This window comes from Protomyctophum bolini (genome assembly GCF_963924005.1).
Source record: "Protomyctophum bolini genome assembly, chromosome: 17".
Classification (NCBI taxonomy): Eukaryota; Metazoa; Chordata; class Actinopteri; order Myctophiformes; family Myctophidae; genus Protomyctophum; species Protomyctophum bolini.
This window is the reverse complement of record NC_137878.1, coordinates 29,952,769-29,969,141: the sequence shown is the minus strand read 5'-3', so window position 1 is coordinate 29,969,141 and position 16,373 is coordinate 29,952,769. Positions and strand designations below refer to the sequence as shown.

Below are 16,373 nucleotides of genomic sequence, written 5' to 3'. Positions count from 1 at the left end.
CATTAGATAGTGTTGAAAGGTGTGCTCGTTACTGTACGTCTGCTAAGCCCTGAAATAACTGTCCCCTATCTTGATGAAAACACCTAGGGCATGTAATACGTCCATAAGCACATGGGTGCGACTGTGTGTGTAATGTAAGTTGATGTGCAGTATACTTAAGGGTCCCTTAAGTATACTGTCCCATACATTTGGGGGTTTAACAATATGTTAACCCTAATGTAGCTTGCTCAATAATCTACAAAATACCCTCATACAAATCTATCCAAAAGTGTGGACTAAAACTAAAAGACAGCATTACTTCAAATACTATCGCTGGACTCACATTGTATGCAGATTACATTGCATTCACGCACGCACGCACGCACGCACGCACGCACGCACGCACGCACGCACGCACGCACATGATGACAGATGACAGACTAAGCACAGGAGTAAAAACCAATTTGACAATTCTTGGGGTTAACCAAGAGTTGCTGTGTCACCATTAGGCTGTTTGATGGTTGATGAGAGGAGAGAGGCACATGGATTTAAATAAAAGGACAGAACTTCTCTCATGTTCTCGCCAGTCGCCACCATGTCTGACAAAGCATAGATTCCATGGCAGCTTCCATTATGTGCTCTGCAGTAACTGTATAGAATGAGGACGCCCAACAGTACATTGTGTTATAAAAGCAGACAACCCACGCTTCCAAATAATGTACAGAGATCTCTCAAACACGTCTGAGAAGGAGAGGCTACCATTTGTATTTGAAAACAAGCAAATGAAGCAACAGTGTAAGCAGGCACTGATCGACCTAACCTAATGCAGTGAGCCCACGTTACGCACCAATTACCTGTCCAAGTGCATAATGTATGACGTTACGTGATAGAATTTGTACGCCTATTCATCAAGCCAGTTGGTAGAGTACACACAGTGATGTTGGTAAACCTGACCCAATGCTGACCTGAGGAATACTGTCAGAAACTGTTGAGTCTTCACACAGTCGAGTGCTTTATCAGATAAGTGTGCACTGTGCAGTGAGAACATTAAGTCTACCCTTAGGCTGTACGTTTGTCTTTGTAACTACAATAGAGCAGCTAGTATACAGCTACGGTAATGTACACTTACGGCTCCATACAGCTCCATGGAGGCCAGCAAAAGCAGCTCTGATATCTAAACATTTCCCATATAAAAGCAGTCCTAAATTAGAGCAATACTTTTCATCTCACAGCTGCATTGCCATAGTCTCACTCAAGAGTTCATCTGCATCATGTCATATGCTGTCACTTTAAAATAAGTTAACCATCGTTTTCTCTTTTTTGCATAATATATCTTAGGATTGTGTTTGATCAAACTAAATCAACTTCATGGCATACCTCTGACTCTGAGACAGGCTGGGAAGCGAGGCTGGCAGCCGGTCGTCTCTCTCGCTGCGTGTGACAGGAGGCTCTGCGGTGTGCTGGTGTGTGCCTGCAGTTGTTACCGACAGGTTGACTGCCACCTGGTCGTCTGCCACCTGGTCTGACACGGCTGTCGCTCCGTCTCCTCTCTGACTCATAGTCCCCGCCCACTCACAGCTCTGGGCTTCTGTGTTGTGTTCAATATCTACATGGCCTGAGGGCAGCTTCACACACCATATCGGACGATCTTGACCCCCATCTTCTCCCTCTGGTATGGGACTTCCTGCCGTGGTGCCCATGCTTTTGTTGTGCTCCTCAGTGTTTGAGGCTTGGGCCGTTGCTGTGACACTATCGGCAGAGTGGCCAGTTGTTTGAACGGCGCTCCCTGCCCTCACTCCCTCTGCCCTGCCAAGCACTTCTGTCTCTATGAACGTGTGCGAGCCTATTTTCTCGCTATCTGAAGGCAGGAGAGAGTGAGTGAGAGTGTCCTCCTTTTCCCCCACATGAACAGCGGGGGAGGGAGACTGTATGTTCCCAGTACTGCGGGAACCTTTGTATAGGTGACACTGTATCCCCTGCCCTGGGAGCTCTGTATGGATGCTAGGGTAGGCCTGTGTTGTTCCCAGGCCAGTTTGTGTGTCCATGCTCAGGTTTCCCTCTGAAGCCTCCTCCTCCTCCCGTCCATGTGGCTGAGAGGAGGGCGGGGCCGCCTGGCATTCCACCCGTGTGTTGTTCACCTGCCGGACCGGTGTGGCCGGTAACTCCTCCTTTCTCTCCTCTTCTCCAACATCTTTAGATTCCTCCTCTTTCATCCGTGGCTCTCTCTGCCGTCTCTCTCCTTCCTCCTGCCTCCTTCCACCACAGTCTTCTGGAAACACAGAAGTGGCAATATTCTCCTTTTCCGTGTGATCTTCCCGTTCTGTCTGCTCATCCTCGCACAATATTTCACCTCTCTTGTTCATCGCTTCCGTCTCATAGCTCAAATCCGGCATTGCACTCTTGGTTTGAGAGATGTCTTCCATCTTCTCCGGCTGTACCACCACGATCGCACCCAATCCAGGCTCTTCCTGTGAATCCTTCTCACACTCCACGTACAAACACGTTTGCTCATTCAACGAACACGTATCGTCTTTGCTCTCCGTGAGCGACGTGTCCAAATTCTCCGTCATGAACATCACATATGCATCTACTCTTTCGTCTTCGACTGTGTCTTCATCGCTGCCGTCCTCAATGTTGTCCTCCACAGTGTCTTCATCGCTGCTGTCCGACTTGTTGTCCTCCACAACAGTATCCATTGAGTCTTCATAGCTGCTGTCCTCAATGTTGTCCTCCACAGCACTGTAGTAGACTTCAATGGCGCTGCCCTCCTCCGTCACGGTGCTGCCTTCCTCCGTCGTGGTGCTGTCGTCTGATCCAGTTCTACGGAGTACTGGGTTACAGGGCACAACATAGCCCCCACACACCCATCCTTCAGGCTGGGTCAAGGGCCCCTCTTCTATTGCCTCGACTTCTGTCTCTTGACCATTTGCCGCAGCCATTGTTTCAAATGCCGGAGAGGGACGGCCAGGATCATTGCTCAGCGGGGCGGTGTGAGATGTCTCCAGTGAGCTCAAACAGACAGGACGGGGATGGACAAAGTAGGGAACAAAGTTAAATGAGTCCGTATTGTCTGTGTGAGAGAGCGTCATCACCGAAGGATTAGGAGTTTCATCAATGTCTTGGCCAAATCCATTGGAAACTAAATTGCAAATTGAGTCCGTTTCAGAGGGAGTAGGGTGGAAAGAAAACCCTGGAGGGGAGGGATGGCCATAGAGAGCATCAGGCACCTGTTCCTTAGACCCAGTATCAATACTGGACGCTTCAGCAGCACAGGTGTTATTGACATCCATGTTGGTACATGCAGCATCACAGGTGTTATTGACATCCATGTTGGTACATGCAGCATCACTTGCCTCCGTCCTGTGACCAGAAAGGGCAGAATTTAGTGGAGTCTCATTCAACAGACTGGCATCACTATTAATAGTCTCTGTGGGACCCGAAGCATCTTCAACCCCCTCATGACCACTTCCTGTTGCCACAGAATTAGTCTGATGATGGGAATAAATAAGTTGCAGGTCCTCATTAAGGGTATGGTCTGAAGTATCAGTAGGTGGATCATGACGAATCCTCTCAACAGAATTTAATATCTCAGTAGCAAAAGACTGATTGAAAATGGACTCGTATGTAGCTCTATCTGTGTTGGCAAACGGAATGTCATTTTCACTACTGGTAACAAGAATAGCAGATGCTTCCTTGTGATTGTTTGAGTCGTCGCTGATGTTTTGGAGATGACTAGTCTCCGTTTTAAGATCAGAGGTGTGCATGTGAGCATCAGAGTCTGCTTCAGTAATGATGGTGTCGGTTTCAGAGTCACAGGTTACCAGAGATGGGTCATTACTTGGATAAGTGTTGTGCACCATCTCGAGGGCACGAGGCCGTGTAACGGAGAGGGTGATATTAGGGGGTTCATTATCAGACACATCAGGTTGGGTCTGTGATTGCTCAGGGGTGACGGCATCAGCCAGCTTTACAGATACTGAAGTCAGGCGACCAGAGTCCAGTACTGCTGCGTGGTGGTTTGAGGCACCGATTGTTGGTGCTGAATGGGTCAGCAGCAACAATCGGTGTGTGATGCCAGGCGTTGCTGAAGGTGTTACGGGAAGAACGTTGGTTGTAGCAGGAGCATCCATGGTAGGCTCGGCATCCATCTGTTGTGTTGGCGAGTCAGCATTGCGGAGTGGCTGGACCACATGGGTCTCCACCACCGTCTCCGAGGAGAACGGCGTCACAGATTCATCCCATTGCAGCTCAGAAATGGTGGCAATCGGTGCTCTTCCCAATTTCCCAATCGCGTCAAAAGGAGCAAAGCCGTCATCTGCGTTTTCCCAGGATTTCAGCCGGTGGTTGAGAATGACGGGGGATTCACACTGGCTGGTCATAGGTTTGTATGGTTGTTTGTGCTTGTTGGCTAAGGGGGGAGGAGATGGGATGTCAAATGGCGAGTCAAAATCTGAGGTGATGGTGTCCAGCTCAGATTGAGATTTACTAGTGAACACCTTGTGCGCTTGATCCAATTCCCATTGACTGAGGTCAACAGCAGCCTGTAAAATTACATAATTATGATTAATTAAAGGAAATAAATCAATGATAAATGATTGATTATTGTAAATATATCAGTTTATTCTTTCTTGGGATTAGTCATGCTTGGAAAAAATATGATAAAAACTGTTTTAGGATTGCAAATCTCCTGTGAATGCAAAATAATACATTATAGTATGATATTAAAAGGCTCCATTAGCAAACTGAAAAATTCCAGCTTGTTACAACTCAACTATACAACCTTGTCTTGCTCTCTGGTGGCAGGGCTGTGGAGGCCAATGGTGCTCTTGGAGACGTTTTCTTCAGTCTTCTTCTTCTTCTTTTTAAGACCAAAGCTGAAGGAACCAAACGTTTTCGGCTTTCTGAGGTCCAACTCTGAGTAGCTGAAGCCTTTCCCCTGAGAGTATGAGAGACAGACAGACAGACAGACAGACAGACAGACAGACAGACAGACAGACAGACAGATGAGTGACGAGGTGCATCATGCAAAACAGTTCAGACCTGAAATGGATGAATAATTGGGGCGGCAGTGGCTCAGGGGTAGAGTGGCCGGTAAAACAGTGGATCAGGGGTAGAGTGGCCGGTAGAACAGCCATATGGGAACTGCGAGGTTCCCAGTTCAATCACAGGCTCCCCCAGAATTGGTTTCGAAATGCCCTTGAGCAAGACACTGAAACCCTAATTGCTCCCGATGTGCAGGTTGGTGCCTTGCATGGTTTCCTCCACCATGGGAGTATGAATGGGTAGCTTTGCATAAAAGTACTAACTAAATGCACCATTTACCATAATTGAATTGGAATCTCACTATATGTTCCTCGTAATCATAATGCAAACATTGAAACTGAATGATACTAAAACCCCACCTTATTATAAACAATGTGCGATAATCTACAAACCCAACCTTTCCACTAGAGAGAAAAAACACAACCAAATCTGAGGCATTTTTTTATACCATGAATTTACTGTGGACAACTGGACATGCGGTGAGGAAGGACATTCTACAAGTGTTTGTGTGTCAACATTTTTAGAATAGAAGCAGGGAGACACCCTGCTTCCAATTCAACAAACAGAAATGACTCACTCCACCCAAAGATGTGGGTGAAATGTTTTTGCCCAATGGCAAAATACAGCCGTGGGTGAACTACAGTATGAATTCAAATACCGTAAGGGCCAACCATAGAAATTAACTGTACAGAACTGTAATTTTCAACACTACTAAAAATCAATCAGCTTTGAAAGTCATTTCAAAGTACTGTATAGGATAATTTGTCTGATATTAGGAGTAATATACGTGATTATCACTGAACTACAGTGCTTAATTCAATTCAAATTGATTATAGTGTCAAATAACAGGGAGTCTCAAGACACTTTACATATAGAGCAGAGACCCAATGTTTTTTTCCCCCATAGCAAGCAATTGGCAACAGTGGCCTGAGAAAAACTCCAGTTTAACAGGAGGAAACCACAAGCAGAATCAGGTTCGAGGGTGGAAGGCCATCTGCCTCTACCGTGTGGTGTTGAAGGAGTGTGGGAGGCAGCAACAAAAATAATACCTAGAATGACAACACTAACAATATTGACTACAGTGTACTGTATATAGTCCACAACCCTCGACACGCAACCAGGCTTCCCCAATCTCAGTTGATGAGATGCAGCCAAGTGTCTGCACACTGGATCGAGCTCAACAGATATGTTAAGACATTTTGAGTCTGGTAGATCTACCTCAGATTCTGATGAGTCTGGTAGCTGGTAGAAGAGCCTGGTAGCTCTTCCTCAGATTCTCAGGAGTCTGGAGAAGTGCTACCAGGCTCTAAATGTCACCTGGGTGGTAATTTCAATTAAAAAAAATACCCCTGGAGCTTGATCCAGTGTGCAGACTCATCTATATTGAAGTTTGTTTCTGCCCAGCACCTGTCATTTTAAACTTTGGCTGTACGTGCTTCATTTACCTTTTAGCCTGGGAGACAAGTTGATTGACAGATAAAAAGCATGCCGTCTGAATCTGATAAAATGAGATTATGTACGTGAGAGGGAGGGAGACACGGTTAAGAGTACACCCATGGAATGAGGTTTCACACAATACAACATTTCCTACACAGCAATTACTAATAAAACTAATTGTTCATGTAACCGATAAGAAAGATAAGCGTGAAGGAATTCTGCTGAACAATGACATGTGTTTTTCCTTGACAATGACACATAAGGTTGCTGCTTAGTGCAGATGAGACTTTCATCTGGGTGTGTCAGGTAGGAATTCCTTCTTTATTGATAGAGAGTTAGGAGAGTATGAATAGGTAAGACAACAATGGAGGTGGAATTCAAGTCGAGGTGGCAGTGGATGGACGGGGTAACTCCGTTTTGTCTCTTATACAAATTGTGAATTATGGAAAACCACATTCTGCAAACCCGTACACACGAAATCATAACACTGCAAGGACAGACAGAGATACTACATACAGCAGAGACAGGCAGGCACAGATGCATATACATACATATACACACATCATATTTGTTCATGTCCAGCTGCCTTTTTGAATGTTCTACCAACTAATTTAGCATCTCGGATCACAGGTAGTCATCATCTATTCTTAATCACTTAAAACCTATATGTCAAATAGTGGAAATGTGGCATGCACGCGCAGATTAGACACACCAACAGACCGACATGCGGTAACAGCGGTCGGACATGTGGTCGAACATGCGCTGCTCCTGCGCTTGCGGTTAGGGTTAGGTTAGGGTTTGAGGTAGGTTGTCGGTCTAATGACAGTCGGACCAATAGTATGACTAAACTAAAGCCTGTACTCGGAAATGTACAAGATCAAGCTAAAAATGTGTGGCATCATGACACACTGATCTGCTACTGAAGATAGGCTAATGTTTGCCTATTATTACACACCCAGAACAGGGCGTGTCATAATAGAATAAGTATCAGATCTCCAATGAGGTTAATTACAGAGTTTAGGTGAGGGTTGGGTCGGTGGCCTATAACATTGCAAGGGAACAAGGCAACAAGGACCGCAAGGACTTATTTCGGTATCATTTTGTATCAAGTGTTTGACTCTGTACTGTTTACATTTCTAACTAATAAAGTAATCAATCAATCAATCAATCAAACTAGTGTTTCAATCCATGCTCACTACTGTTGGCATGGACTATGTAAGCAGTGGTGTATGATTGATAATTATTGACTGAAGTCCAACCCTTCCTCACCACTTCACCGTCTGACTTTACAACTTCACAGATATGTAAACAAATGGCACCCTGACCCTATACATTGGCGTTATTATCTATGAACACGTGCATACTTTCACACAATGTACAAGAGTACACAGGCATGTATTGTACATGCTCATGTGTGCTTGCACCGGTCTATCCACACAGACAAACAAACATATACAGACTTATGTTTAGCTTACTGCACTTCCGAATTCCCTCTAGCGAACAGAAATGTATAAATAGTGTAGAGAAGATTCTTTTTCTCATGCCAGCAATACAAATGACAGCCATTAAGCTGTCATAACATGATTAACATGACACTGCCCAAGAGAAATGCACTGGCTCCCTCTACTGCTGGGACATCATTTCACCTTTATCTTATTAATCCTTTACATCCTATTCCTATTACTCTGCTCATCTAGAAAACTAGGGTAAAGTTACAAGTAAAAATTACACAAAGAATACCTAAATCTTGTTTTTAAACTACAGTTATTACACCAAAATGAAAGAAGCAGGGCTTCTTTAAAGAGCAGTGTTTCCAAACCGTATTTAAAAAATGTTCAAAAACCATGAAATAGCAATTCTACGAGCATTGCGTTTTGCGAGTTTGTAGGCAATTTTCACTATTTGAGCTTGCAGGCCATTTAATATTTTTGACATAAGTACATTATCTAGCCAGTTACAGTAGCAATATTTGTCAGCCCAGATGCAACAGTCACATGAGAAACACCTGAATAAAAGCCCATAAAGTTACAGCCATGATTCTTTCCTATTAATTCACAGCCTCAAAGTGATTCAGGTTAAAATGCATGTACGCCATGCAGATAATGCTGTGTTAAGACATAATGGTGCAGTTATATACATTAAACAGAATTCACCCACGCATGCCCACTGGCATTTAACCAGGCTTGCCTAGTCTTGTTTTTATAAGCGATTAAAAAGAAGCGACCTGGGAACGGCGTGGATCTCAGACTATCTAAACAATCGGATATCTTGGCCTACTGATCGGATACCGATACGTCTGGTGAAACTGTGTGGAAACAATCAGGATATTTAAAAAATAGCAGCATGAAGGTCAGTATAGACCGAAAGCTTGCAAATAAATATATTGATTGTGCACAGATTTGAGTGTGCAGAGCTTTTTTCTTCAAGAATAGTAGCATTACATAACCAATGCAAAGACTTTAGGGTAGTCCTTCATATGGTATGGTATAAGGATTGGTTTACAAAGAAGTGTCCATAACTCTAGTATGTGTGGAAATCAATACCACATTGATTATTTCAATCAGATTTGGTGCTGTTCAATCCAGCAGTTTGCTGGCTCTGGACACACAGACTGACCATCTTTTACACGGCTCGCCTCGGAGGAGACATGCTGTTAAAATTAATTCTTTATGACCCAGGCTTTGACAAGAATGCAGTACTCCATTTCCTGAATGGTGAAAAAGGCACAAGCTTCCACTGGTGTGATATATATATGCAAGGTGCCATGTTTGATTTGCTGCAAATTGGCACCCTCTAGTGCTGAAAATGAACTCAATATCACTTTCAACCTGGAATCCCTATTTTGGGCATGTTATACTGTAGGTGACAATTTTCCAAATTGTGTTAAAATAAATGCGATCAAGTTATATGTCAAACTATACCGGATGCTTAAGTGTTCAATTAACATCTGCTTCATATCATCTACATAACTAGAGCGGTCTATTTTATAGACTAGAGTGGTGCCCGTTGGGCACTGGCCTACTTGGAACGTTGGAAATGCATGCCCTACCCAGTCATTATGTCTGTGTCCCTTTTATGCCCATATATAGAGTTCTTTGTCAGGCATGCCCAAATAATCTATGCAGATGTCAGAACACATGGTGATGTCAGAACAATCATTGTGATGTCAGAACAAGCCAGCACCATATATGGAGATATAGAGTGATCAGGTCCAGAGCTCGGGCAGAGGCTTTAGTACTGTGTGCATATGACACATAGTATATGGATACATGTGTGCTCATGTGTGTAGGTATGATGTATGTTATTGTTAGGTCATAGTTATGCAAGCAGGAGCCTCAGGGAGAGGTGTGTGTAGCCGTAGACCAACGGAGGAATGCAACTACCGTTAGCGATGACACCAAACTCATACAGTCACAGGGGGCCATTTTCTGATCATCTCACAAAATATCTCCTGCAAGCAATATTCTTGTTCTGACAGGCCTCCAGTAGCTTTTAAACGACTGACGGTAGGAAAACATAAAGCAGTGGTTCTCAAATTGTATGGGCTCGGGGCACCCCTATACCATACATATCCATTCCGGCAAATAAATGAATACAAATGCAATCAGGCTGTGTTCGGACAGGAGGTTGTCCTAGTGCCTGAGTAGAGAAGTGAAAAAACCTTAACAAAAAATAAGAAATTTATTTTGAATATATTGAGGTGTATTGTAATAGATGTATTCAAATCAAATCAAATCACCCATATGCATTGATATATGTATGCATTGTATATATGTATGTATTGTACATATGTATTGATTTCTCCATAGTTTTTCATATATGATGATCCACTGTAGGAAGTAATTTCTCTACGGAGTAATCTCCATCTATGGGGTCATCTTAAAATCGTATCATATAAGCATTGTGGTCCAAAAATAAACAAGCCATCTCTGCGTTATTGTCAGGGGGGTGTCTCTGTATCGTTTGTGACAGTCAGTCACAAACGATCCGTTTCTAGCAAAAATTTAACTAATTCAGTAGCAGTAACAATAGCGTTTTCTCTCAGTCAGTTGATTCTTCATATCCATATGTTTATTTTTCAAACACAGTTCTTATATGAGGCGATCTAAAATCCCCCTATGGGGATTACAATGCAAATAAAAAGTACATGAACCTGTGCTTTTGCGCCCTCTACCGATATTGACGTCAGACTTCGGTGCTCTATTGCAAGTGCAGACAGTGTGCGGGTCTTTGTGCACTTTATGTGCATTTTTCGGAATGGATTAACATATATTAACATATCCTGTCCTACGTCGGGAATGGGGAATGGATATGGACACAGCTAGCTAGGTTTCATCCATCCTGTATCCTCAGAGGGTATTGTGTGAGCGTTCATGGATCTAGATTTATAAATGGATAGCATGACATTTGGAGGTGTGCCTGCCTGTTGCCTCCTGCAACACAACGCTGAGGGACCTAATAATTCAGCTCTAAATGTGTCAAATGAAAATAAATAAAAATCAGTTTGAATTTGTATCATATGCACCCAAGCAATAGATTGTTTAACATCTTTTTTTATGCGTTAAAAAAATGTTGGGCACAAAAATATTTTATTTGAGGTTTTGCACTACTGTAATTGATTTAGCTTGAAGAATAAGGTATACTATTATATGTAGGTATGTATAGTTGTGAATTGGCGGTCAGTGTTGAATTGCAACAGCGGCGTTCCTCACAAGATGGCGCCCGTCCATGGAGCTAAATATAAGTTTCATGTGGTTGCCTTTAAAATCACTATAAATGGGATAGAACTGCCAGTTTTAAGTCAATACATTTAAAAATAATATCACAAAATACGATTTGCTGTATCCTGATGAAGCCATACTGTAGTTATCACATAATGGTATTTCAAGGTACATAATCGCACAGCATATATAAAAGGGGATCATAGCAAACTGGCAAGGCAACAGTGAGCTAAAACTTGTGTATGGTAGATTACAGAACATGGTGTGAATTGACTTTGCATACTAATTAGAATTGTTTCCATTGTTTAAAAACATCTGGATGAAATTGCCATATTTCTATACATTGACACGAAAACGCGTATTCAGGGCGGAGTCACCACCCCCCGGGTAAACTGTGATTTGCTCTCGTTCACTGCAATGCAATTTGCGGCATTTCCAAAACAATATTGCGCAGAGTAGCGATTATCAAACTTATTTGCAATGACATACGTTGAAAGATCTGTTGCCCGTGGACAAGGCACGCTACCTCCGCAAGTTAGATATTATCGGCATAGATGTTTGTCCGTATGTTATTAAGGATTGGAAAAAGTTGCATTGGCAGCCATAGAAAATTCTGCCAGGGTAAATGTCCCGGATGTGACGTTTTGGGGCGTTCCTGTCTTGTTTCGTGTCAATGTATAGCATCAATAAATTGTCAACTAAAATCCTTTCATCGTGATAGCCCTAATCCCTGGGAACTGACAAGGGTCAGTAGGTCTGCTTTAGCTGGTGATTGTGAAAGCCATTCAGGCACTGTGAGAGTGTAGGTGTGTGGGTCACTGGGTGTCATCGTGTTCACGGCACGCCCTCTCCCCTATGCATACAGGTACACCGCTTTACACTGTGGGAGTAAACTGAGGAGATAATGGCTCCATTTGGCAGAGAAAACTATACTAGAAGGCAGCTGAGAAGGGTAGGGGAGGTGTACTGTATATATTTGTTTTTGTAAACATTAGTGATATCACCAATAACAGTAAGATGAACTGGACGCAGATTATCCAGTTTCATATTAACCAAGACACTCCGCTTCAGCTTTTGCCTGCATCCAAATTACAAGTGTGTATTGTATATTACCGACTATTGCATCTCCCGTCACGTGTTCCACGGTTTACTCCAATAAGGCTGGTTTGTGCCACGCCATCACGTGTGTCTTTACCAGCATGTGAAATATTTCGTCATAAAGTCAATAAACAAGGGGGAAGGTTAAGCGAGGTGTGGGCTGTGGGGCCAGCCCACTCCATTTGAAAAAAATACACAAACCCTCTGGTTTTTTTTATCTTCTCCCTGTGAACTGACAGGGGTCAATAATGTTTAGAGCTGGCTCCAACTGACCTTTGACCTAGGGGCAGTGGCGTACAGACTTGACTTGTTGCCGTCAGGACTGCGGACGTCGTCCCAGGCCTCTCCATCTCTGGCTGGACCACGGGACTCTGCAGCGCTGTGGAAGCACACGTACGAAGAGACATTCAGCAAAAGACTATAAAAATGTACCTGAAAGAAAGATGAGGCCTTGTTATTTTGTACAAGTAACTGGTGGTATACATGATCGTCGAGGTAACTTATTGTTAAAGCTGGTCAAACTATCTGGAAAGAATGACTTCTTTCAGAAACAGATGTCTGTGTGACCTCATGCAGTGCCAGTACTGCATAATTCTGCATCACTGACTCTGTCACCATCCTTAATATCAGTGTATTGTGCCAAAATTAGCAGCTCTACAAGCTCACAACGTGTTGTATGATTGTAGATCTGCTATTTTCAGCATACAAGTTACTGTAGCTGGAAACAAAAGTGTTTGATTGCAGCGATGGTGTTCATGAACAGTTCAAGCATGCATTGTGTCCTGTGTTTGCATCTGCAGTGCATTTCAATGCATGTTATCGGAAATAAATAAACTGCAGCTAGAGGGCTAAATGAAAATAAATAATGCTATATGATTCAATTAAAATCCTCAAGAGTTAGGGGTGCCAATAGCTGAGTGGCTAAGGCACCTACCTACTACATAAACTCTGATGAATTAAAATCCTCAGAGTTAGGGGTGCCGATAGCTGAGTGGCTAAGGCACCCACCTACTACATAAACTCTGATGCCTGACACCGTGTCCTGGTTTTGATTCCCAATACCTTTGCTGCACGTTACTCCCAAAACCTATATCCCCCGTTTCCCCGTTTTTAACCAAATAAAAAAAGTGAGAAAAGGGTACAGTGCAACTCCAAGAGCACATTAACTCACATGTTATAATAAAGTAGGTTGGTCTTCCCTCTCTGAGAGGAGAACCATGCACTGGCACCAGTTCATCTTTAATTGATGGAAAGCTACCAAGTACCATCATACATCACGTTCACGTTGCTATTAAAATGGAAAATAAATACTCGCCAGACCCGTTCAAGTGAATGGCTTAAACTAGAGGTCCCATCCGTACAATCTGAACTAGGAAAGTCAGCTTTTTTCTTCGATGACCAAACCACATGGAACACTTTACAGCAAACATACCCCAATATCTTATAGTCTATTTAATAACCTGCTTTTGAACCTCCCTACCTCAATATGTAATTGTTTTTAACTTATGTTTTGTCTCATTGTCTATATAATAATATGTCTATCATGCCTTACATGAAGATTTGTTTTGTGTTTTATACCTGCATGTCTTAAATTGTTTTATATACTGTATGTAATCAGCATTGAAAGTCAGCATTGAAAATGAGGGAGAACCTCAATTGCTCTTTCGAGAATAAATAAAGGTTTCAATCAATCAACATGTATGCATAAGTTGTCATGTACTGAGTAAATAGATACATTCACCTGTCTTGAGTGGCACAAAGGTTCTCGATACAAACAGGTTGTCTCACTTTGGGAGTTAAATGGCAAACAAACATGGGTAGGTCTGAACATGCTGCATCTTTCACTTTAAACACTTTCAGCCTGCCGTCAATTTGCATGCATGCCGGATGAGAACCCTTTAATGGCATGTTTGCACCCTTAGGGGAGAGGGTGATATATCATTACAATAAAATATCAACCGCCAGAAACAACATGATTTAAGTTCCCATTATAAACTGTGCCAGCACACACACACACACACACACACACACACACACACACACACACACGCACACAGTTATGTATGATTGTACAATGATACCATATCAAGGCCATCACCAATCACTCATCGCAAAGGCGAGACAAATATGCAGCTGCTTGGCCTGAGAAGAGGTTTAGCAAGCATCTGTACGTACAGTAGTTACATGTGACCCCTCCACCCGGTGTGGACTTAAGAAACCCCATCAGCAATAAAACTTCTTGTGACAATGTTAAAGCCCGGGTTATACCAACCAGGGTTGAATGCCATGCCACTCAACGGAAATAGTCTATTTATGCAAATGTTTTGAAAGATTTATTTTTCCAATATTCTCGTCGTCCCCATAATTTGATATCTTCACAATATTGATGGTGGTATTTGGTCAAAAAGTGATATTTTGAGCCTCCACATGCGATAATTATTCAATCCAAATACATTTTGTGACAGGTCATATACTTTGTGCTTTCTCTTTGAATTCTCAAGGAGAATGTTGATTTCAGAGTGCATGGATTATGTAGCAAGCTCTGTTCATGTAGTTACACTTTTAACTTAGTATCCACACAGACAAAGACCCACTGTGAGTCACATTGTTCCATGAGATGATGACAGATGCACAAAATTTATGTTTCACCGACTTCTGAATGAGATACTGCCAGCATGTACAACAAGTTGTACAATTAGCTAGTGTGGCATATTTGACTGATAGTTTCATTATGCACACAGACATGTAGGCGCACTGTAGATTAACAGGTTCCTTTCAGGGCCCTGTGTTGAACTTATGATACTGCAGTGCACTCACTAGAGTTAGTATGCATAAATCTGAAGATACTGAGGTTTTTGGTTTGGGGGCATTCTACCTCAAATGAACTGTCTTGTATTCTTCTCTAATCCATAATGAAATAACAATGAAACAAAATGGTCCAAAGAAAGGAACTAAAGTGATGATTGAGATATGAGAAATATGCTCAAGTATTTTTTTTCTCCACAATTTAGTTGTGCAAATCGACCCCAGTTCCACTCCCTGCTCAACAGACAGCTTGAAGGAGTTGAATGCCGTGAATGCCCTGCCCGTGCTGGCTTCCCCGCAACAATACTATAGCAGCCAATCGTGTTCGACCAAACCATGTGCACTGTGGAGGCTGAGGAATCAAACCACAGTCTCACTGTCTAGCACAAGACATGCTGGAAATTGGGATGTCAGAGTTAAAGTGGTTAAATAAGGGATAACTACAGGGGATAGTCTATAGGACAGTGTTTAATCTCCTGTGGAAGCACAGTGCGTTCTTGTGATGACAGATAAGACCATTCTTGCTGACAGCATGTGAAAGGTAAACAGACACACTGACCTTAACCTGGAGCATAAAAAAGCAGATACTGTCTGGGTGGAGCAATGGACCTGTTTCCCCAGACATTGAAAAAGCAAGCCCTTAACTGATAAAAATTCCAGATTAAAAGTATTTTACAAACAAAACATTTGGTCCTTACTGGATTTAAGTTGTATTTCAGGCTGAATCGTCTCTTTTGAGGGAAGGAGAATCATTCATACCAATTACAATTTTACTCTACCGGTAATAGTGATCATTCGAAAAGATTGCGAATATCCTATGTCAGTGCCAGGTATAGGCAATAGTACTGTATAAAATGTCTTGCTATTGACAATTTCGATAACTGGCCCACAGTAGAACTATTGTTAAGATGCATACAGAAGGTGCGTGCAGTGCTACAGGATAATGTACCACTACTTTCTTTATCTAAACACGGAGGTGCTTTGAACTTTCATGTTTGTGCTTTACTTTAACGACAGGTGTAAAATGATATTTGTAACCACAGGATCCAGAGGATTTGATTGCCCGGTCATGTGACTAGTGACTATTAGCTCACTACCTCGTCATTTGTGGTAGTGTTGTAGTGTGTATGAGTATGTTCATTCCTTTCTCTGTGTTCTGTGTCACTGTTAGACAATAATAAAACATAAACTTAAACCATTAAAACCATTTAAGACTTCTACAAATGTCTTCTAAATCCTAACAATTTTCTGAAACGTAAGTTTCTATATCAGTGGTGCTCAAACGTTTTC

At 42.5% G+C, this 16,373-nt stretch overlaps 1 protein-coding gene across 1 annotated transcript in view; it reads right to left on the bottom strand.

The window, feature by feature from the left end:
* crybg2 (crystallin beta-gamma domain containing 2) overlaps nt 1-16,373 on the bottom strand; it is a 62,066-nt gene that overhangs the window by 41,100 nt on the left and 4,593 nt on the right. Inside the window, exons 2-4 of the mRNA XM_080787198.1 lie at nt 12,552-12,657; nt 4,760-4,915; nt 1,357-4,520 (exon numbers count right to left, since the gene is read on the bottom strand). Of these exons, the coding sequence (XP_080643324.1) occupies nt 1,357-4,520; nt 4,760-4,915; nt 12,552-12,657 (3,426 nt within the window). The remainder of the gene's footprint in view (nt 1-1,356; nt 4,521-4,759; nt 4,916-12,551; nt 12,658-16,373) is intronic.